Raw genomic sequence first — 22344 nt, forward strand, 5'->3', positions numbered from 1 at the left:
TGCAGGAGAGCATGAGGTGCTCCAGGTGCTAGAGCAGATTCCCTGGCAGCCAGTGGTGAAGACTCTGGTGAGGCAGGATGTGTCCCCCAGCCCACAGAGGTCCATGGGGGAGCAGTTCCCCACCTGGAGCCCCGGGAGGACCCCATGCTGGAGCCAGGGGATGCCCAAAGGAGGCTGTGACCCACGGGCAGCCTGCGCTGGAGCAGCTCCAGGCAAGACCTGTGGCCCCCCGGCTGGAGCTGGCTGCACCCATTGGAGGCACCCACGCTGGAGAAGCTTGTGGGGAACTGTCTCCAGTGGGAAGGACCCCACGCGGGAGCAGTATGAGGAGGAGGGAGCAGTAGAGACAGCGTGTGATGGACTGACCAGAACCCCCCTTCCCCATCCCCCTGTGCCGCTGGGGGAAGAAGGGAGAGTTACTGTGCTGATGTTCCTTTGGTGTGAGGATTTAATTAATAATAGTATTAATATTATTTGGGGGATTTTATTATGTTTTTCAGAGGATCGTTTGTCGTGGTTTTGTGTTTTGTTTTTTTTTCCCCCCAAGGGTTCCTAATATCAGAAGGTATTTAAAAATTAATGTGCTAAACCAAAATGCTTTAGCTGCAGAGCAGGGGATTGCTGCTGGCGTATGGCAAAATCCCATAGCTGCCTATCAACAGGGAGATATTTCCCAAAATTTTATGAAAGGCTTGAGAGAAGTGCAGCCCAAGGTTTGGACATGAGCTCTTATCTACTCCATGAATTGTTTTCCCAACTGGATATCGGGTGTCAGATTTTTTCAGACAAACAGCAAATTCCCTCTGGTAGCTGTAAGGCTTTGTGTATAACACAAAAAAAAGGGAAAAAGGCTCTTTTCCATGTTTTCCTTTTTCCTTCGTTGTGGCTTTTAATTTTCAATGAAAAAGCTTCTCAGGGTTTGGTTATGGGGGTTTTTTTTGGTTTTTTTTTTTACACCAAAAGTTTTGGCCTTTAGCATATTTTCAGTTTCTCTTCACCTTCTTTTAAAAGGTTTCTGCTTCTTTAAAAATAGGAGGAAAAAGGAAAAGAAAGACTTAAAAAATAACAGAGGGAAAGAGAAGTAAAGGAGGGTTCATTTAGTAAAGTAGCAGAAGGAATGTAAACGTACAGGTTTCTTTCTAATCTGGTTTTCAATTCTGCATTAAGGCCCTAAAAGACATTTGTTAACAAACGGAGGTCGTTTCGTTAACTTTGGACGGGAAAAGACACACCGTTTATGGTTTTGCGTGTGGTTTGCCCTGAGATGAGGTATAATTTCCCCAGGAGCTCTCTCACCTCTTGGGAAGCGCATTTATTAGTAGTATTAATAAATACCTATTAAATGGCAAAACACCTCAGGCAAAACAATTAGCTAGATACTAATTTGTAAAACGGTGTTGAAAACTTCCTTAGCCCCAGTGCAATAACATTATCTACTGGGGGAAAGGGACCTGTGGCTTTGGTGCTGAGCCGGGTCGTGCTTTCAGGAGCAGCGTTAAAATCAATTTTTCTCTGTTTCAAAGCTGTTCCCACGTTTTTAATACCTGTTCAAGGAAAGTGGTGCTGAGGGTGACTTTTCAGGAGAGGTTCGTTTTCTTGGTAGGCAGCAAGCGAATGCATAGGAGTGACACCGTGGAGCTCTGCCGAGCATATGCACGGTATCGCCCAATGATACAACCAGTTCTGATAGAAGTAATTATTAAAGGGGGGGGGGGATTAGGATTTTTTTTTTTCCTAATAAATAAAAAGGAGAATGTCAAATAATCCCACAATGGCTGCTTAGCAGGTTTGCCCTGGTGAGTCCTATCGGGCTGCACAGCTAGAATTGTGCAATTTTTCTGTTAATTGTAGGAAACAGCCTTTCTCTTTTCACAATGATTTGCTTTCATTGTGTGAATTTTTTTTTTTTTCCCTCTCTCCACACTGACCGTTGCCTGCCTTCACTGTCTGGTTTCAGAAAGCCTGGCTTTAAAACCAAGAGTTTTAGGTGAAAATTTTGTCGCTGTTGAGGTTTCTTGCAAGTTTGCTCTGTGCCCAGCATCTCGTTGCGATGGCATTCAGCATGGTGTTTCTGGGAGTAACTGGACTTCAGCAAGCCAGTTCATTTGGTAACGAGAGGCGCATACATTTCCTGAATTAGTTTTATGAGTATGTTTTCCTACCTCAATAAATGAAACACTTCAGTAAGAATCAAAGCACATTTCATAAACTGATAAATTGTGTTCCTTACATCCCCTGAAGTGGAGTGAATTTTGATTGATACACATAATTCCTTAGAACTCAAGCTGGTTTTTACTAGTATTTCCATCAGCTTTTTCAGCTTTTCTCCCTTTTTTTTTTCCTTCCCCCTTCTTTTCCTTATTTACACTTTTAAAACTGTAATTTTCCTGAGACTTTCCAGAGGCAAATCTTTAAAACTCTTTGTTGTGGAATAAGCCTTTTTATTTGTGTGCTAGCCTGGTTTTCCCTTCAACAGTGAAATGTGTGAAGTGGTGATGGGAGGAGTGACAGCTGTCAGAGCGATTAGTATCGCATCAGCAGAGTACTTAAAGCAGATGAAAATTTTTTTGTCTTGTGCATAACTTAAGGCATGAACAATCACAGGGTGGGTGGGAGAAGCAACCCCACGACCTCCCTCTGGTCCCGTCTTAACGACGGCCTTTTCTTCTGAAGATCGTCAACAGTTTCTTCAAAAAGGATGCTCTTGGGCTGAAGTGCGTGGCTTAGCAGAGAGCCTTGTGTGTCCGTCCTAAATTCTCTACGAATCCTCAAGGAAATAGTCCTGTTTTGTGCACCAAGGTGAATTTTACCTGCAGCCCGTGAAGCAGTGGGCTGTTTGAACAGAGGAGATGAAATATCTATTATTAAACAGGGGTCAAGCGCATTACTTCAAGTAGTAAACAGTGATCCTAGTAATACAATCAGAACCCGCAGGTTTGGGATCATACTGGGATGACCTTAGGGTTATAGATTATAGCTTTTATTTCTTCTGTAAACTGCTGAGAATGCAAAAGCTGTAAAAATGGTATTGCTATGTGCACCAACACTTGTAAATGCTGTATCTGAAGGAATGAGATGTATATCTGGGCCAGTTTAATTCCTCCTGCCAATGGTTATTCAGGATTTTAAAGTTAACACTGCCCTTGTGGAAAAAAGGTGCTGCAGGTGCTTTAATCATCACCAGTAATGATGAAAGCTTCGGTTCTAATTTTTAATTAAAAAGAGGCAGCACTCCCAGCAGTCCTGTGTCCCCACTGGCATGACACAGCATGTTGGTTTAGTAATTCAGGGAAGAGTGGCTGACAGAGACTAGGATCAGCAATGTGACCCGGATTCAGCCAAACACTTGCTCCGGTTCCACCAGATGAGTGAGTTCAGCGACGCGAGCAGAAACAAAGCACCACGAGTGGGTTCACACCCGCCTGGCAGAGGTGAAGAGGCTGCCCATGGGTGTGTGGGATGCGTCAGATGCGCGGGATGTGTTGGATGCGTTGGATGCACATGCCCCTATGCCTTTGCGCTCCGTTATCCTTTGCTGTGGTGCCAAGGATGACCTCGGTGAAGTTCCACTGCCCGCTGGTGAACCAGCACCTGCTCTGGGCACAGCTCAAGGATGCAGGATGCCCAGTTCTGCCCGAGTTACGGTGAACACCTCTCCTGGCCCCTCACCTGCAGGAGCAGACTCAGCTGCCAGCTGGTTTTTACATGTGGAGACAAAACTTACTTATTTGCTAAATCCAAGGACTTCCCATAGCTCATTGGTGCGCTGAGAGCTTTTAGAGTCACAAGAAAAGGCCAAGTTTCAAATGCGCTAAGCTGTAATTAACTCATAATATTTCTAGACACAATCATATGCTGAAAATTGCAGGGATTATAGTAGGATCAAATAAGGGGTGAAAATAGCCAAGGGCAGTGAGATAAAATTTGAAACCAGTTTAGAGGTCCTCAGCTGTGATTGTGGCAGAGACGTGGGAGTGGTGTGAGATGAAGCATCGCGTGCGTCGGTATCTGTCCTACAGTGTATTGAGGTAGGTCACACAGGGAAGCACGGGTAGCTCGGATCACTGTCAGGGAAATATTGGGCAGTAGCAATAATGAAATGATCAGCTGTATTTTTGAAGAGTCACTTTTGGTTTCATGTACTATCTGGAATATAAATAAGCTTTTGAGCTGGGGGAAGTACATCTTTTTGTGTACGCGTATGCATGCATACGTTTTAAGAGTGGTTTCTTCAGTAAAAATTCATACACGCAGATCGATCTGACCTGAGTTGGGCGAGAAGTAACCTATTGACCTCCCCATAAAACCGAAGGGGTTGTATTTTAATTTTATTGTGCTTTAATGATGCAGTAGGCTTGTATTCACCTGGGCTTTCTCCGCTTTGTTCGGAATACGTCATGAACCCATATGTTTGGATACGAGCTCGTGGATAACTGGAGGATATCGCTATTTCTGCTACTTTTTCTGGGGCGCTTAGGAGGGCTCCCGATGAAGTCCTGGATCCTGAACCCATCCGAGTCCAGGGCAGAGCTCATCCCTTCCCCGACTTAAAAATACATTAGCTCCGAAAACTGTGTGGACAGCAAATCCCATAAATACCAAATACATGCCTGATGCTTAAAGTGCTTCAAATTCATGAAATTAAAGAAAACGCAGAGGCTGGTAGTATTTTAGTAAAGCTGTGGATATGCAGCTATTCCCAGCTATCTGAGGCGAAGGTGGGTGATGGATCCAGAGTTGGGCATGGCATCGAGGGAGCTTGAGTAGGAATTAGATCAGGAAATTCTAAAAGTGCCACCTAAAATAGACATCTTCAAATGTCTACATTCAAATTAGCTTAATACATTGTATTCAAGAACTTTAAAAGAATGGCTTGAAGAAGCATCTCAATTATTCATGTGGGTTTTTTTAGTAATTCTGGGAATAGCAGGAAATTGTGGAAGAGGCCAAGGGGATGACCTGCTGGTGGCGGGCTCCACAGCAGAGAAAATATTTTTTCTAATATTTTGACCTGTGAACTGAAAGGAAAGAAAGCATTGATGAAATTCATAGATTACACAAGCGTGGATACGTTATTTTTCTAGAGCAGGAATTAATGAAAATGTGTGGCTGATTGACCTAGAATAATTAGGGGAGCTTGGTACAAGCACGTGAGATGGGTGTGGGTGTGCACTCTGGATGGAAGAGGTCAGCTGTACGGATTGCAGGCTGTGCTGGAAAATACGGAGCGGGAAAGTCTTTGAGGGTCAAGGCTGCCAAGCAGCTGAACATTGCACCCAGCACTGTTGATGTGATTTTATAATGTCCCCCTCCCCTAAAAAAATAAAAATAAAAAAATTGGACACTTGAGTAAACCTAGCACTTCTTGAATTGGCACTGGGGAAAACCCTGCTGGAGAATCCCATCCATAGTTAAGAAAGAAAATTAAAGATGCTATAAAGGTATCCAGGGTGAACTGTGCCATTGGTTAAGGAATTGGAAAAGATACTTAAGATGAAAGAGCCCCTTTTATTTATCTAATTTGTCAGAGAAGGTTACAGGGTGGTTTGATCAGGGTCTGTCACCATCTGTGCAAAGAACAGAAATGTAATAGCGGAGCCCTCCAGCCTACCTGGCAAAGATAGGGAGAACATCCACTGCTGAAAAAGGACAAGTGTAGACTAGAAGATAAAACTTTTTACTTAAATGAGAATAATTAATCAGTAGAACAGTGTACCAAGGGCTCGGGTGTATTTAGTATCACCAGGAGAAAATGAATGAGCTTCCTAAAATATATGCGGTAATTCAAAAAAAGTGATTAGTTCAGGGAAGTCCTGTTTGGAGTTAAACGTTAGGTTTGCCAAGATCATCGGATCTCCCCTTTCTGACAAGCCTGATCCACGTGTGCTCGTTTTCCCGAGTTTTTTTGAATTACTGACAGTAATTAAATGCGCTCGATCCATTCAAGCCACATCTGTGTGGTTTGCACGGTGTATTAAGGCTGAAAGGAAGAAGCAGCGTGCTCAAGGCCATTACGCAGGCACAGGCTATTTAATTTATACCATTTTGAAAAAAATGAACATGTCTTATCCTGGGGAAGCAATTCCACAAAGCAGGGTGCTTCCTGAAACCTGGCTGTCTCAGGCTTTTCATGGATTCCACATTTCTGCTGCCCTGTGGGCGGTGCAGGGGTGTTTGGGGCGGCAGCATCCCCTTGGCTGGTGCCAGCTCAGGGCAGGCTTTCCTGCCCATCCCCCTGCTTTGCTTGAAGCAACCTGCATTTTTAGGGTGGTTTTCCCCCCGCTCTGGGTGGTCGCAGACAGGGCATCTGAGGAGAGAGGGCTGGAGCAAGGTGTGCCCGGCGGCACCTGCGGGAGAGGAGACCCCTCGCCCCGCTTCATCCTGGCTGCGTGGTACAAGGGCTGTCTGCTGCTTGGGTGCTGCCTTTTGGGGGAACAAATGGAAAACAAAGACTGGGGCTTTGGGTGGCTGGAGCAGGTGACTTAGCCGCTGCCCGGGGAATAGCTGTCTGATTCATATTTTGGTGAAAACCTCATGCCTACCTCAGTCGCTTTTATTCTGGGTGACCTTGGATTAGTTAAAAATCATTGCTGTTTTTGCTTGCTAATGGAATTAGAGCTTGTTGATTCCTTTCTCTTTGATCAAAATGCAACTGCCTCACCTGGAGCAGAAGGGGGAGTCATGTAATGAAGTGCCTGTAGCTGCGAGGGCTGCTCCAAGCCCTTTCATCTCCCGGTGCTTCAATTTTAGTGTCGAGAACAAAGGTCGGCCCGTGCCAGAGCAGCCAGGGTGCAGGGAGGGTCGCGCCAGCTGCACCAAAAGCATCCTCAGTCTTTTCCATCATTCATGTTCTGCCGTTGCTCCCATCTTTATACTCAGCTGGCAGGTAGGGCTGTTAACCAAATCAACCAAAATAAATCTGCCTAGCATATGCTTTTAGGTTTTTAAGCTAAATGGAGCTTTTTGATGCTTTCATTAAGACCTAGCACTTGCTGGCTGTCGGCCTTACCTCTCTATGAGGATGGTGAAATGATGTTGTGTGTATTTATTCAACGGCTAGTATGGATAGACAGCCACATGCCCACGGAGTGGCATGACCCCTAGAGCGAGAGCTGGCGTTAGCCTGATGCCGGGTCTCTTTTCATTTGATTTCTGAGGAGGAGAACCTGGCAGGGACCACCGTGGCTTCTGTCAGCTGTTCCCCCCTCTTCCTTCATTCTGAGCGAGGGGGATAAAATTCATCCAGTGAGTTGCAAAAGGGCTGGGGTGAGGAGTGGTCCCTCCGCACAGGCAGTGGGCGCCGGGGTTAGGGGGTGGGTGAACGAGGGCTGGCAGGGCGCTGGCATCGCACTCGGCGGGTGGCTGCTGTCCTCTGCTTTAACGCTGTGTTAGCTCAGATGCCAGCGATTCCTCGTGACTATTTCTGGGGATTGAAAATGGAATCAGAAGGTTTTCTTACCTTTTGGCACTTCTTCATTCGCAGTCTTCTGCAGAGCGGGGTTTGGAAAGCCCTCCCTGCACCTCTCGAGTCTTTTTTTTCCAGGGTACTAGTTCTGAGCGTCTGCCCTCAGTCTGTGTTAATGGTTTGGTCTGAATGGCGTAATTTAAAAGTTAATGTCTGAGCCTGAAAAAATGACATGAGAATCACTCTTGAACTTGCCAGGTCCATCAGGATGGTACTGAAAGTACCGTAAACTTCGTAACAGAGTGCAGTAATGTGTCCCATAGATCTACCATATTCCGTCTTACCTGGTTGGTCCTCAGTTTCTCATTTCCCTTTCTTTTAAGACAGTGTGATAAACTGAAGATCAAGGCCATACAAAGAGCTCCAAAAAAAAAAAAAAAAAAAAAAGTACCTTTTCAGCAGACTCCCTCAATATTTCCCTCTTGCAGAGTGACAAACTGTTGCCAGTCTTTAGTGTTGGACCTCCTCCAAGCAGAACTTCAGTCTGCCAGGCAAACTGCTCATGGGGTGATTCAAGTGGATTAACACTTGTATTTTTAATTTAATTTAATGTATTTTTAGTTTAATTTAATGGACGGGATGGCTTGTTCCAGAGAACGGCTTGCATGCTTTGGGAAAGGGTATTGCCATGTGATCAGTTGCTGATTTTTCTTTACAAAATATTAGCTTGGGAATGAATAGAATGCAATTAAAGAAAGAAAAAATATAGAGGGGCTGCCATAATATTTTTTTCTTTAAAAAAAAAAATTAAAAAATCTGTGGTTTTAATACTTCCAAGTGTGCTGGAGGCTCTCAAGGTAAGAGTACTACTTTCCTTGTTCTTTTGAGGCATGCCAATGAGTCTCAGCAAGCACAGATCCGTGCTCTGCCTGTGCATGGACCTGGCTGAGTCACGGAGCGAATCCCATGATTTACTGTCTGTACACCTTCAAATCTCGATGGCTTTCTTGGGAACTTTTTCTCCTGAATTAAAAAGGTGGCATCAGCCAGGATACGTTTGGAATGGCGCCTTCTCTGGCTCCACTCCTTCCCATGGGGAAAGTCACTTGCATTGCAGAAGTGGAAAAGGAATGGAATTGCAAAAAAAAGCAACAACAAAAAAAGCCTTTATTAGAGATCGTGTCTGCAACAAAGAGGGGTATCAACTCATACAGTGTTCCCCGCACTTCTGCCGTGGGTTTAGCTGTTTTTAGCCTCTCCATTTTTCTTTTTGATGAGGTTACAGTGGTTACTTTTAACCTTAATGAAGAGTGCTGGGGAGGAGGAGAGCTGTATGGAGCAGACGGGGCTGGCTCATCAACCAACCCGCTCGCAAATGAGAGCCAGCGTTGGGACCGGGTCCTGCTCCAGCGGGAGCAGCCACCGGCTGCTGGGACCGTTCTGGGTGCAGCACGGCAAAAACGTGCAGATCCCGAAAGGGATTTTTCAGGGAGCCTGTCTGAAAGTAAACCTGGGAAATCCATACTGCGAAGCAGCGGCTTGCTCTTGCAGCTGGAGAGGGAAGGGAGCCTTAGATATACAGAAATCTCACAGGGACATCTATTAATTACACTAGCTTTTAATTATCTGTCACTGATATGTTACATGACCTTGAGCAAGTCATTTACTCTCTGTGTGTGTATCTATCTGTAAAATGCTTGTGAATTATTTAATGTCTACATATTGCTTTGAGATCCCCAAATGCAATGCATTATTGTGGCAATTATCGAGTCTGGCAGCATGGGGCACGCTGGTGTCAGCACAAATCTTGGCAAAGAGCTCCAGAAAAGATCCTTTGCTGGTCCTTAATGTACTGTGGGGAACAGGAGAGATGGTGCAGCATCCAGGGTCACCAGTTATTTTTCTGTCTACCCACAAACACTGCCTCTTGTGGGGATGCCTAGGGGGAAAGGCTGTAGAATATCCTTGTGTTTTGGGGGGTTTCTGGATGAGATGAAGTTGGTGCCTCTAAGTGCTTATCTTGTGTTAACTCAAAAGAAAACCCACCAGGTGTGCCTTCTGAGACCCCGGGAAGCATGACTTTAATTTCTGTTCCCGTTTTGTGGTCCCATTAATACCCATTTAGGCTATCCTTAGGCACACAGGGAGGATATTATTAAAAAAAAAATAAAATAAAAAAAAAGGAGGGGGCAGGATACAAGTCTGTCTGCAACTTTCTTACAACCTGATTTTCTCTTTCATGTTACTTACTCAAAATGTAGCTAATTGTCAGTATTGTATTACCCTTCGGAAAGCCCGTTCTGTGATGCATGCATTTCTGTTACACAGGGGTTGACAGGAATAACGTTAATGCATCTGAAGATAAAATTTGACCTGATACGCAATTATGAATGCTCATTTTGTTCCCAGGGCGGATGGGATGTTGTCAATAACTGTTGTCTGTCCTATAAGTCATAAAGGCAGCAATAAAATAAAATCTTTAGGTAGTTAGAAATCGACAGATATGGGTGACCTTAGTTTTCCCTTCCCAGGCTGTCCGTTATCCGTGTGTTACACATACAGCATCCTGCTTCTGTGGTCCCCAGCCAGGAAAACCCAGCCAGGAGCCGGAGCAACATTTTTACCTGTTACAAGGGGCTGGGTTGCTCTTGTTTCATGTTGCTTGTAACTCGGTGGTTGTACGTGACACTGTGTTTTCATGGGGGAGAATCCCTCCGTGCCCAACTTCTCGCCTGGTGGTGGGCATGTCCCTGTGTTTCACAAGTCCTCCAAAATGCTGATAAAATAACATTTTAGTAGGATGATCAGTTTGATTTGTTTATAAATGCTTGAAATTCACAGACTTTTATGTTAATGCTGTAATATGCTACGCTGCAGTAGGACGTGTGTGTCTCAGGTTGGGTGGCTTTTATTCCGTAGGGCTCCTAGGAATTACACAGAGCATACTCCACAGAAACCTGGGGATGAGCGCGTGCGCGTTCCCTGTGCAGACCTTGAAGCTTTGCCCTCTTGCGGCTGCATCTGCTCCCCAGCGCGGAGGTCACAGCAGCCAGATGGAGCTGGGAGCGATTTCACAGGGTCATTACCAACCTTGCTGAACTTACTAGGGGCTGGCTACCAGGAGGGCAATAAAGTGGGAACTGTTATTAGCCACCTGACCACGCAAGCTTCCCCAAAAAAACCTCAAGAGGGTGGTTGTTGTTTGTTGGGTTTTCTTTAATTTTTATGATGAGACACAGTGATGCCCTTGGCAAGTTTTTTAAACTAATTTTTAGACAAAAGGGAAATGGCACGTAGCGTCTAGGAGCAAGCCGTGTTTTGTGATTTTAATTTCTTACTTGATTCCCAGCGTGTGAACAAAATCTTGGTGGATGCGGACTACTGACAAAATCCCTTTTTCTTAACATCTTAATGAACCCTACTGCTCTGACCCCATCAGAGCACTTTGGGGGTCCGTGAGGAGCTGCCATTTAACCACTGCAGAGGCAGCAATGGGTTTTCCTTGCAAAACCGGTGTCTCCTTGTCCTGTGCACTGGGGTGAGGGGCTGGCTCCTATGAATCCATGAGGAAAAATACCTTTTAGTGTAGTTAAGATCAGGATTTGTAGCTCTTCAGGTACGGCACAGGTCCTCCCAGCACTTCAGAAATATTTCCACCCTTGGAAAGAGGGGTGGGAGCAGTGTTAAGCTTTGCTTTTTGCTGTGGTTTTTTTGGATGGAATGAGGAAGAATATTCATCGTAATTTATAAAACTGAATTTTTCTTTTTCCTTAAGCGTGTCATCAGGACACTCGTTAACAGAAGTGCATTTAGTAATTCAGTCCCTGAAAATAAAATGTCTTATTTTGATTATTTTCATTTATATAGTGCCGGAGTGGAAAGATTAGTAGTTTTTCAGTTGGCTAAAGCTAACCTTAGACACTGGGAGACGAGTGCTGGTGGGTGTTGGTTCTTAGCCCGTTTCCCCCGGTCGTTACTCAGGTCCCACTGTTTTACCCTAAGGATGCGTTTGAACCCACGGGCAACTCTGAAAGTTTAAAGGCTGCTCTGAGTTATGCTGAGGGACGAGGGTCCCTGTTGGGTACCGGCAGGATGGGAGATTCAGACTGATGAAAATACGTTTCTACTACGTTCAGTGCAAAGTGAGGTGGTGGGTGCCTGGGGTGGGAACGCTTTGGGTGCAACAGCCCCGCTCCAGCTGTGGGAGCTGTCTCCCATGCCTTCTCTCCCATTGTCATGGGATCGTGGTGATGGATCATTTGCAGTTTTGGTGGCTCGGCTCTTTTTCTCTTGGGAACCATGAACTTCTGCTGTTTGGCAGTAATGGTGTAAGCTGACCTTCGTGTGGAGAGCTAAAGCAGCATGAAAATAAATCATTAAATAAGACAAGTAATACCTTTATTTTGGTGAAGAATGAAGTTTTACATAGAATAACAGCTTCATTTTTCATTTATTTCTTCAGGGCTGGTCTGAGGGGAGATACATTGAGAACATATTGTTTTTCTGCTTGTCAGGGTAGAGTTTAGAGTAAGATGAGGGTACAGAGCTATGGTAAGAGATAGAGAGAGAGTAATTTTAAGCTGCTGTGTGTTGAACTCTACACATTAGTGGAGTTTTAGGGTTTCATGCCTTGGACTCTTTCCAAAGGGTCATACATTGTAATACTATTCATAGTTTGGTATTTCTTTTTTTAACTTCTTGAAAAATAAGGGTTCTGGCATTTCCATGTATAACAGGCAAGAGTAGTAAATACATAAATACATACATATAAAACCATATTCAAATAAAAATCCAATTCTCTTGTCATTTTTAGATCTGGCAGGACTCTGTTGGCTTAGAGTTGGATTGTGCTGACTCCCTTTAAGGCAGACACAACCTGGCACATTCACTTGATGTAACTTTATTTTCAATTCACGGTTTGCGCAAGTTAGCAGTGAAAAGTACAAGGGATTTTTTTTTTTTTTTTTAAGGTTTTGAATCTATGAGATGACAAAGCCACCCTTTAAGTACATGCAATTGGAAATCTTCCCGTGCAGAAGGCTGACAGGGTTGGGCATTTGCTGACAGCAGTTATCTTTCTTGGGTCAGTAGAAACACATTCTTTATTCAAACATGCAAAGGGAAGACACTTTGCATTAGGAAACGCTGACATTTCTCCAAGTGAATATTGTTTCCTCTTGTTGCAAGATCAGCTGTCATCTCACAAAAGATATTTCTAGAACTAGGGAGGTCATCCCAACATGCGGCTCTCTAAACTAGCTGTTTCTCCTGGCAAGCGTTCCATTAGTCCCTGAGCCTCTGCTACAGGCTCATTACAACCCATCTTTGACATTTTTGGTAATGAATGCAGCCAGCTGTGGTTCTTAAAGGGAAAACCCCCTTTCTTTGAAGCCGGTGTTGAAGAGCCAAGACCCAGACCCACACTGGTGGTTGTGGCATCGTTCCCCCACTGGCCTCCCAGGAGTTTTGTAGGTGCCCATGTGGGATGATGGGCTTCGGTGCTGGCCGGCAGCCGGGACAGCCTTCAGAGCACGTTCTTCATCCCAGCTGCCTTTGGGCAAGTGAAGGTCAGGGCTGGACCATCATCTTTACAGGGCTATACACATTCAATTTAATCTTCCATATTTGTTTTTCCTTGCACTGCGGAAAACGAGGGGTTCTCCCTCCCCAGAGGCATCGGGGGTGTGCTGGCACAGGGATGCAGTTTGAATCGGAGCCTGTGATGCCACATCCCAACAAAATGACTCCTATCCTCTATTTCATTTAAGTTTCATCATTCAGATGAATAAAAATCTTCCCAAGTCAATAGGGTTGCACGCTGGGGTCTTACCTAATCATTTATCTGGAGATGTTTAGTGAGGACTGTGATACTACTTGCTGATATGAATTCTGTTAAACCCAAAATCTCATGGACATCTTCTTTTATAGATCTCCATTAGCCTTTTAGGGTTTTTCCTCCTTTTTTTTGGCTCAGTATCTAATGTAAAATATCCTCAGTCTGTGACTGGGGCATTTTGATAGAGCTGGGCTAACGTGAAATAATGAAAATGAACATTTAGAAAGCCTCTTCGTCCTGATATGGAATGCATGTAACATTCTGAGGTGTTATTTTAAATTATTTTTGCCTGAAGATAGAATTTTAAGACTTTCACCCAGAGCTGGGGCAAAGTACAGTATAAGCATCCTACATTGCAAGGTTGTTCTGGAAAAATCTCGCTGCAGTCCCACTTTGCAACAGTTCACAGATGTTTTCTGAAGAAAACAAAAATACTTTAAGAAAATCAAAAGAAAAATTCTGTGAAGTGGTTTAAGCTGGGGGGGCGGAGAGTCTGCAGGTTGTTTAAACCGTTTTATATTGCCACAATATAATTAGAAGGAGCCTGAAAACAGCATGTATTTTTCTTTCCTTTGCAACCCACCTCACCAGCCTTCTTCGTATATTCACACCTTTAAAATATTCACTACTGAGAAAAAACAGAGAGAGAGCAAATATGGCAGCACCTGACATTTATTGATATATAAAATATTTATGGAATGTATATTTATAGTGCTTGACATTTTACACACACATATATATATGCATACATATTTCCCATCTAAATGTGTTACATCTGCCTGCTTTAGGGTGTTACGTTACCTGTATTGGTGGCCTCTTACCTGTATTTAATACTGCATAATTTGCAACAAAGTAATGATGCAATTTACTGGCTTTAATGGTGACCTTAAGAAAAACACAGGGTGCACCCCCCCACTGTGGGAATGATGCTGGCGAGAGCATTACAGTTGTTAAATACAACTATTTTGTATGAAACTCAGCACCCAGATATGCCTATACTGAACATAAACCATACAAAAAAAAAAAAAAAAAAGGATGCATCAAGCTTTCTAGCAGTCTATAAAAATGCCAGCAATTAAAAAAAAAAGGGGGGGTGGGGAGGGGGAGATATGGGGGGAGAGGAGCAACAGTTCTGGTGGAGGGAATGAGAAACTGCAGGCAAGCAGGGTCAGGGTCCCGGAGCGGGCGCGTCATAAAGAATAACTGGCAGGAATCTGAGAGTTACAAGTCTATAAATTAATTGTAGGCTTCTGATGACATCGCAATAAACCACGGTAATGAAGATTGAGTAGTTTATAATTTTGTCAGAGCTGTGAAAGATTGCATGGTTCCTAAACTACGTAGATACTTTTGTGTTTATGTGAGTTTGTTGAATAAATTATGCTAGGGCTCTAGTGTAAAAAAGGAAAAAAAAGTGTTAGAAATTAACATATGAATGTGATTCCATCTTAAAGGTGGTTTTTTTTTCATGTTTTCCTTACCAAAAGAGCTGATTACGTTTTCTTGGAGGCATATTATCGCTGCTGATTCTTTGTAGCTCGGCCATTAAATTACCTCTTTTTGTGTATCTCTGGCGTAAGCGACGCTATTTTTTAACAACCTCTTGATCAGCATCTTAGTTACCCATGTTCCCTTATAAGTGATATTTTATTTGAAAAATCATCTACAAAATTTCCTGTATTGTGGCTGCGTGGTCTGGAGACCCCAGTTGAATGCCTGTCTGGCCGCAGAGCGAGAGCATCCCAGCCTGGAGCATTCCTGATCCGAACGCACACATCCATCTGAGCCCTTTCGATAGGCAATTAGGCAGCTAAGTTAATCAGGACACCTCATCAGTTTTAATTTGCATGAGTTGGGTTTGAGCTGAACTGGATCAGGAGCTTCTAGGTATCTGCAATTATTAAATATACAGTGAAGGAGACACGGATCTGGAAGAGGAATAGAGAAGATGGGGGAACAGTGCAGGAGGGTCCTGGGGCAGGTGCTTTTTTAAGTGTGACATAAGATGCTGACATAAAAACCTTTGCCATCTGGCTTTGATCTGCTTGGGTTTTGTGTTATAAACAGTTTCTAAACAAAATCTCATTTTCTCAAAAGTATTTCTGCCTCATTTGTTTGGAGAGCACTCGGGATTAATTGGGAGCATGTGACTGAAGAGGTGATGATATCTGGGGCTCTGCTTATTTCTAAAGCTTAGAAACTATTGTCACTAAAGCAAAAAAAAAAAAAAATTCTGTAGTTAAGGTGGTGAGATGCAAACACTGAAGAACGCGATTTTATCTGTATGCCTGCCATCGGATTCCTGATGGACACGGGTTTGGTCGCTTACACCACGCGTTTCTAACTTGCACCTGTTTTTCTCATTTTCTGCATCCCTAATGAGAGTTTTTGGTCTGATGTGCGAAAAAAACCCACGTTGGTGTATTGAGTGCTGCATAACAGAGGCTGCTCTAAATCATAGCTAGCCAGAGGAGAAAAATGAGGGGGTGCTTTTGCCTGTTGGCTGGTAGCTTGGCTACTAGCACCTCTTAGTGTCCAGCTCCTACAAGATTAAAAACATTTGTGGCTCGCTTGGGTATTGTAGAAATAACAACCAGAGGGGACCAAAAAACAACACACCCCCAACAAAACCCCAACAAACACTGGGAAATTAATCATTTTGTTTGCAAGACAAAATTTGAGAACTAGAAAGTATGAAGCACTAAATAAGAAGCTTGAAATTAAATCCTGAATTGCTCTTTTTGGCGAGCAGGTTCCTCCTGGAGCTGCGAAGAAACAGAATTTGATGGTGTGATGGAAGAGCGTGCTGTAATCCTTGCAAACCTGGGCTCTGAGTTAGGGAGGCGAGGGCAGCCCCGCTTCTAACATTCCTTAGCTTCTGTACAGTTTATTTTGCAATCTTCACCTTCTTTTAATTTAGAGGGTGATGTTTGTGTTGTTTGGTTTTTTTTAATATTATAATCAGATGTCGGGAGTAATGGCTCCAGAAATACAATTGGATTTTCTGTCTGAAATGATAAGTCATGCATGGGATTTAGAAATGAATTTTATTCTGGCTTCCTGGCGACTATGGATATTCCAAACCGAGACTGCCCTTCCCCTGCGGATGCTGGCGGAATGTGCGTGGGCTGCGGTGTCTTCGCATGTGTTTTCCAGTACAATGAGGGCTGCTCATTAGAAATGTGATGTTATTAGCAGTTTTCCTCAAATTGCTAATTTCCATCATCCTAGTATTACGGTAATGATGAAATTAAATTAAATTAGCATATCATATAACATACTAAAAAACGGTGAATACATTATAGTAATACAAGGCAACAGCTAATTGCTGGCTTAATAAGAATTCGTTTTCAGCAGAGATAATTCAACCTTTTTCATCTTCCAATCACTAAGGAGAGTTTTCCTAGTTATTGATTATCTCCTCATCTTCCAGAAGCCCAGGCAGAAGTCCTTTTGGTTCTATGGGAATGTCTCGACTCTAAATACTTGCAAATTCTTGGACTTGTCTTGTCCCTGTATGGATTTGTAGGACCTCGTTATGTATGCACTTGGCATCTAATCTGCTGAAATGAATGTGATTTTATTACCCCTGTATTCACTTAGTGAGAATTATATATATATATATATGTATGTATTTTGTTATACATAAATCTTCCCTGTCTTCTAAATTGAGGTTTGCATTCTTTCATTTGGCAAAAAAAAAGTTAACGTCAACTGTTTAAGGGTATTTTCTAGAAAATAAATGCTTTCCCTAGTATTTAATTTTTAATAGGCTCAGGGTTAAAGAGAATAATTTGAATTACAGATGTGTTTTCTATTTACGTCTAATATTCTTCAGGCTTATTGAAATGATTTACTTGCTAAGCCTTGATTTATATCCACTCATTGCACTTTTCTTTCCCCCCTGCCCGATCTTTTTTGCAGTTCCTCCATGGTTTTTAATTCGCCCTGCAAATCTTTATGCCTATGAGAGCACCGATATTGAGTTTGAATGTGCCGTGGCTGGGAAGCCTGTGCCTACGGTGGAGTGGATCAAGAATGGAGAAGTGGTCATTCCCAGTGACTATTTTCAGATAGTGGTAATTATCTGGCTTTCCCTTATTTAGACCTTTTTATCTTTTTACTAAGCTCTGAAATGTGTTCTGATACTTGATACAGTCGTTGCCTTTGTAAACTTATCAGTCTTCCCAAAGAAAACAAAATTTCTGCTGCTTCCTAACACATCCCAATGTGATACTTTCCTTGTGTTAGGTCACAACCTAACGTTGTTACTGTCTCCTGGTTTTAGTGATGGTGGAACGAGGTCTTTTGGGGGAGAAAGAAGCATCAGGTTATACTCCGAGTAGCTACTAATAACATGGTTTGCCATGTATAGTGACTTCCTTACCATTGACTTTGGTGCACAAAAATAATAGGTGGCTTCTCCAAGGAAATAGTGCTCGGACAGAGGGGTTTAAAAATGCTACAGGTTAGAGTTGTTGTTGGTTTTTTTGTTTGTTTTTTTTTTAAGAGAGTTGTCGTGCATACTGCCCATCCCCATCCGGGACTCCAATCTCATAGTTTAAATGCCACTATTATATAGGCATTATTAGGGACTATTATATAGGCTAAGAATTTACGCTGTGTTTTCTGAAAGGGTTGGTCTTGCTGGCCTCTCCTGAATGCCGTGTCACTTGTAAGGGAGCTGAGACTTCAGGGACCACCCCGAAAGCATTGGTCACTGTGAACATTTCCATAGGCCATGGGATGTGGCAGGGTTCAGCGCTTTCTGATTTTTCTCCTCGTAACAAAGAATATTGATGATCATCATGTCTTTGAATTGCCTATCACAAAAAAGGGGGTTTTCTAACCTGGTTTTCATGAAGGATAGATTTCTTCTGCCATAAAGAATAGCAAATTCAGCCTTTTTTTTAATTCAGCCTTTTTTTAATTCAGCCTTTTTTTTAATTCAGCCTTTTTTTAATACATTGTTGCTTATTAGAAAGCAGCCAGAAGCCATCCAAAGGAAAGGCAGCTCTGTGGCTGCCACGGTTGTGTGGTGGAGATGTTAGAAAATCCTTTCACTCAGTAGTTAATGGAAGGTACGTTACAACCAGAGCATACCCCTCCCTTGAGGTTTTATTATTTTATATTTTTTTTTAACCCAACATAAATGGTTTCTGCTTGTGCTAACAGAAGTTAAAAGTTAAGTCTGTTTCAAATGAAGTAAGTGTAGAGTGACCTTTTCTTGAGGATCTCCAGGATTTGACCTTCAGAACAGTGTTTGTTCAAAGATGCCGAAGTTGGAAGTGCTTTTAAACCATCCCTGCAGCAAAGGGGCAGGACAAAATTCCGAGCAGTGCTCGCGTGGTGGCTGTGATTTGGAGCTTAAGCCTCGAGCAGGGGATTGGGTGGTCCCCACAGGCACGGGAGTTCACCCCTGGGCCGTAGAGAGCATGAGGCCTCGAGAGATGCTTGTTCCTATGGTTACAGCCCTCGGAGGGCTGGGGCTGTGCGAGCTGGAGCTGAGGTTACATACCAGGAGCATGTTTCACAGAACTAGCTGCTCTGGGAAAGTTTTCTAATCCACATACACTTTGGATGGTGTTTTTTAATTAATTCTCTCCCTTTTCCATTCTTTCTCTTTTGCTGTCTCTCTAGGGTGGCAGCAACTTACGGATTCTGGGCTTGGTAAAGTCAGATGAAGGTTTTTATCAGTGTGTAGCTGAAAATGAAGCTGGAAATGCACAGGCCAGCGCGCAGCTAATCATCCCCGAGCCTGGTAAGATGCAAAGGACATACAGAATTGTAGATGTAATTAATGCTATTAACAATCAAAATCCCAAATGAGCAGCTACTCTTCTTTACTCCCTCCTACTTCTCCAGCTGGCTGGCTGTAGTTAAGAGCGTGGCCAGGCTACCAGATAGGTTGAAGTGTTTTGATTGCGGGGGCAATTACAGATGCTGGCCTTGTCCTAGAAATTACTCTGGAGGCCCAGCAGACCCACGTGGAAAGACGGCGGCGATGCCTTGCCCATCTATCGGTTGGCTTTTGTGCCACTGAACTACGAGAAGGTGACCACAGACGGGTGAGGTGAGGGAATGGGGGGGTCCCTAAGCGATAGGGAATTCCATCGGACATACTTCTGCATTAAATTGTTGTGGAGCGTTTGTCTCGGGGAAGAGGAGACAGAGAGAGGAAGCAAAAGAAGACTTTGGCAGTGGGATATCAAGTGCAGCCGACTGTTGAGATGAGAAGGTTTGTGTCTACGTGCTGGAAGGATGATTGATTTTTATTTATTTATTTTCTCCTGAAATTAATAGGTGTTTAGTTTTATGGACTGCACTGTGCAGCAGCGTAAGTGTTTCCTGCTTTATGGGGTTTTAAGTAACAGAAAGATGTCTTCATCTGAAGCTAGACGAGATGTAAAACATGGATAAAAGCCTTTCAAAGTTTCTGGGTTGTAGATGATTCGTGACTTGCACTGGGCTGCAGGTTACACTTGCTGCTCCTCAGGGATTGTGGCAGCAAGCTGAGAACAAGAGAACATGCTGGAGCGTGGTTCCTTCTCCCATTTGGCTTCGGAAGAGCAGAATCTTGGTAGCCCACAAACACTTGCTGGAGACAGCTTGGCTGAGATCGATTAACGAGGCCAGTAGCTTGGACTGTAGATTTTCTTTGGGAAATCCTTTGAAAAATTTCCATGTGACATCAGCACCAAGAGCTTTGCCAGAAAGCTGGCCATCTGGGAATAGAGAAATAGGTATGGCCATGGCCCACCTTCCTGGTAAATAAACATCATCAACCTCTGGCTGGAGACTGAACAGGGATGTTGGCTGAGATCCATGTAAGTCCAGTCCTGTGGGCTGCTCCTTTATGGGCACCATTATCCAGCATGATTCCAGGCAGTACTGGGGGAGGTGGTGGTACCATGTGGCTGAGACCACCTTTAGGCAAAAGCGAGGAGGAAGGACCACTGAAAGCCACAGATTCCCAGTTTGCGATGCCTTCTCCATGCAGATGCTTAAGGCAGATTGAAATGGGACCAGGGCTAAGGTTTCTCCCTCTGTTTTCTGTCTTGGTCCCAAATGAATGGTTGAACATGGATTTTTGCCTGTCTTCAAAGCTCACGTCCCTCTTATTGCTTCTCCTTTGAGATTCAGCATCTCCTTCAGCCTGGTCTCTTTCTCTTCTCTCTCTCCTTTCTCCACTGCATGAAAGCAACTCCAGTGGCAACTGGGGACTTTTCAAACACCTCTCAGCCCCTCTCCCCTAGGTGCTCATCCCACTTTGCAGCCGTGAAACTGTGCTGGTCCCCATCAAGCAGTCGGAGAAGAGTCAGGAGGGGTGGGAACTAGAGAAGAAGTGTAATGTCTGTAGAGTCATCATTGTTCTCCTCCTCCTGCTAGTGTGACCCCGCAGCCTGGGCTCCCTCCTCAGCACCATCGGCTGCCTGAGGTCAGTGGTTGGGTACCAGGATGGAGGGGCAGATACTAATTTGGGTTCCTGCTTCCAAACGTGCCCTCCAGCCGGTGCAGCCCAGCGTCTGCCCAGGTGGGCATTTCCCCCTGGGGTCACCAGAGGGGACGATGAAGTTTTCTTCCCTTAGGGACGAATTTAAAAATGAGAAGGCACTTACAAACTGGTTCTCGCTGGCAGAAAACACATCTCATGTCATGTCGGTGAGATCCTGGCTGGGATCCTCATCCTGCTCAGTACCAGCCTGTTCCTCTTCAGATCTCACTATGGGAGACGCACTTGTTTTGCTTTAGCTTTTTGTTTGTTCTCTTTCTGCTTGCTTTTAAGCTGAATCTCACATTTGGTCCGTGCACTTGGATTATATTTACCTGCATGAACATCTGAAGGGAGCAGGCGGCCAGCCCCTGCTGCAGCGGGGTTTAATCTGGTGCTGGGATCATCCCTGGGGAAAGTGATAACTCGTTGCTGCTCCCAGCTAGTCATTGCAAGTGAAATGCTGTCAGTAAATTATACGCTCAGTGTTGGTGGTTATTGTGTTTGGCATTGGATTAAAATTAAAATAGAAGAAAATGAAAAGAAAATCCTAAAGAGCTACGGGACACCATTGTAAACTGTTTCCATTTTCCTTTTTAAGTGATGGATTACTTTTTTCTGGCTATTTAATCAGATCTTCAAACAATGCCACTCCAATTCCTGGGAGATGAAGGGAGGGCCAGCCTGCACAGATGGTGGAGAAGCCAGCTCTAAATACAAATGAGGCGGGGCGGGGGGGGGGGGGGGGGGGCGCTGGCCGTGGCGGGAGGGACTCAGCCCCCTCTGCTTTGATCCTTTGGGCCATGCTCAGCGTGAGCTTTGCTGGGGAGCTGGGCTCTGGTGGGGGCTCCCCCCTTCCCGGGGCAGGCGATGAGCCCCCAGAGCCCACGTCGGCTGTGTGGGCGTTTTGAGGAGAGCCCAGGGAAGTTTCAATATACTCGTTAATAGCCATCATCCCTTTCTGGAGCCGTTAATAGAAGGGCCGTAAAAAGAGACATGTTGAGGGCTTCTCCAAGCTTCCTTTTTCTGCAAGGTGGGGTCAAACCAACCCTTTATTAAACTAATAATGATTTTACCCTAATGGTGATTTCTACCCCCAATTTGCATCAGGATAAAACTAACCACTTCTTTTTCGTGTGTGGCATTCATAAAATTAGAGGTAGTTGCTTTTATTTATTACAAATAATTTGGACCATCCAATGGGCTAAATATGTTGTGTTGGGGGTGGGAGTGGAAGTTTTATTTGAGTAGAGGGCTGTAACCCGTCTGGGTGTTCCTGCTCCTATTGTTACACAGATGTGTGGATTCACGTCCCCTGCCGAGCACCTTTAACTGTAGGACCTGAAGTAGCAGCACATAAGTTGGCATTAAAGTGAGTATAAATGAGCTCAGATTGAGATCAAATATACCCCTTGTAAAGGCTGTGGTGCTAAATTAGAGTTAGATGATAATGAAATGAGAAGTGAAAGCCAAACAGGCTCTGAGCTCACACAGATAATAGCTTCCACTTTTAGTATTCGGATGTGGCTATAGGATGCTCAAAACTATTTTGGTATGTGTTGCTTAGGCTATAAAAAGCCAACAAGCTCCCTGAGAAATACCAAATTTCTG

At 44.0% G+C, this 22344-nt stretch overlaps 1 protein-coding gene across 1 annotated transcript in view; it reads left to right on the forward strand.

Annotated features, from left to right (window-relative positions):
• The window catches only part of LOC119141008 (netrin receptor DCC-like), a 171522-nt gene that overhangs the window by 109423 nt on the left and 39755 nt on the right, over positions 1-22344 (forward strand). Inside the window, exons 5-6 of the mRNA XM_037372663.1 lie at positions 17166-17320; positions 18882-19002. Coding sequence (XP_037228560.1) covers positions 17166-17320; positions 18882-19002 — 276 coding nt within the window. The remainder of the gene's footprint in view (positions 1-17165; positions 17321-18881; positions 19003-22344) is intronic.

The sequence above is a fragment of the Falco rusticolus genome, chromosome Z (assembly GCF_015220075.1).
Source record: "Falco rusticolus isolate bFalRus1 chromosome Z, bFalRus1.pri, whole genome shotgun sequence".
Classification (NCBI taxonomy): domain Eukaryota; kingdom Metazoa; phylum Chordata; class Aves; order Falconiformes; family Falconidae; genus Falco; species Falco rusticolus.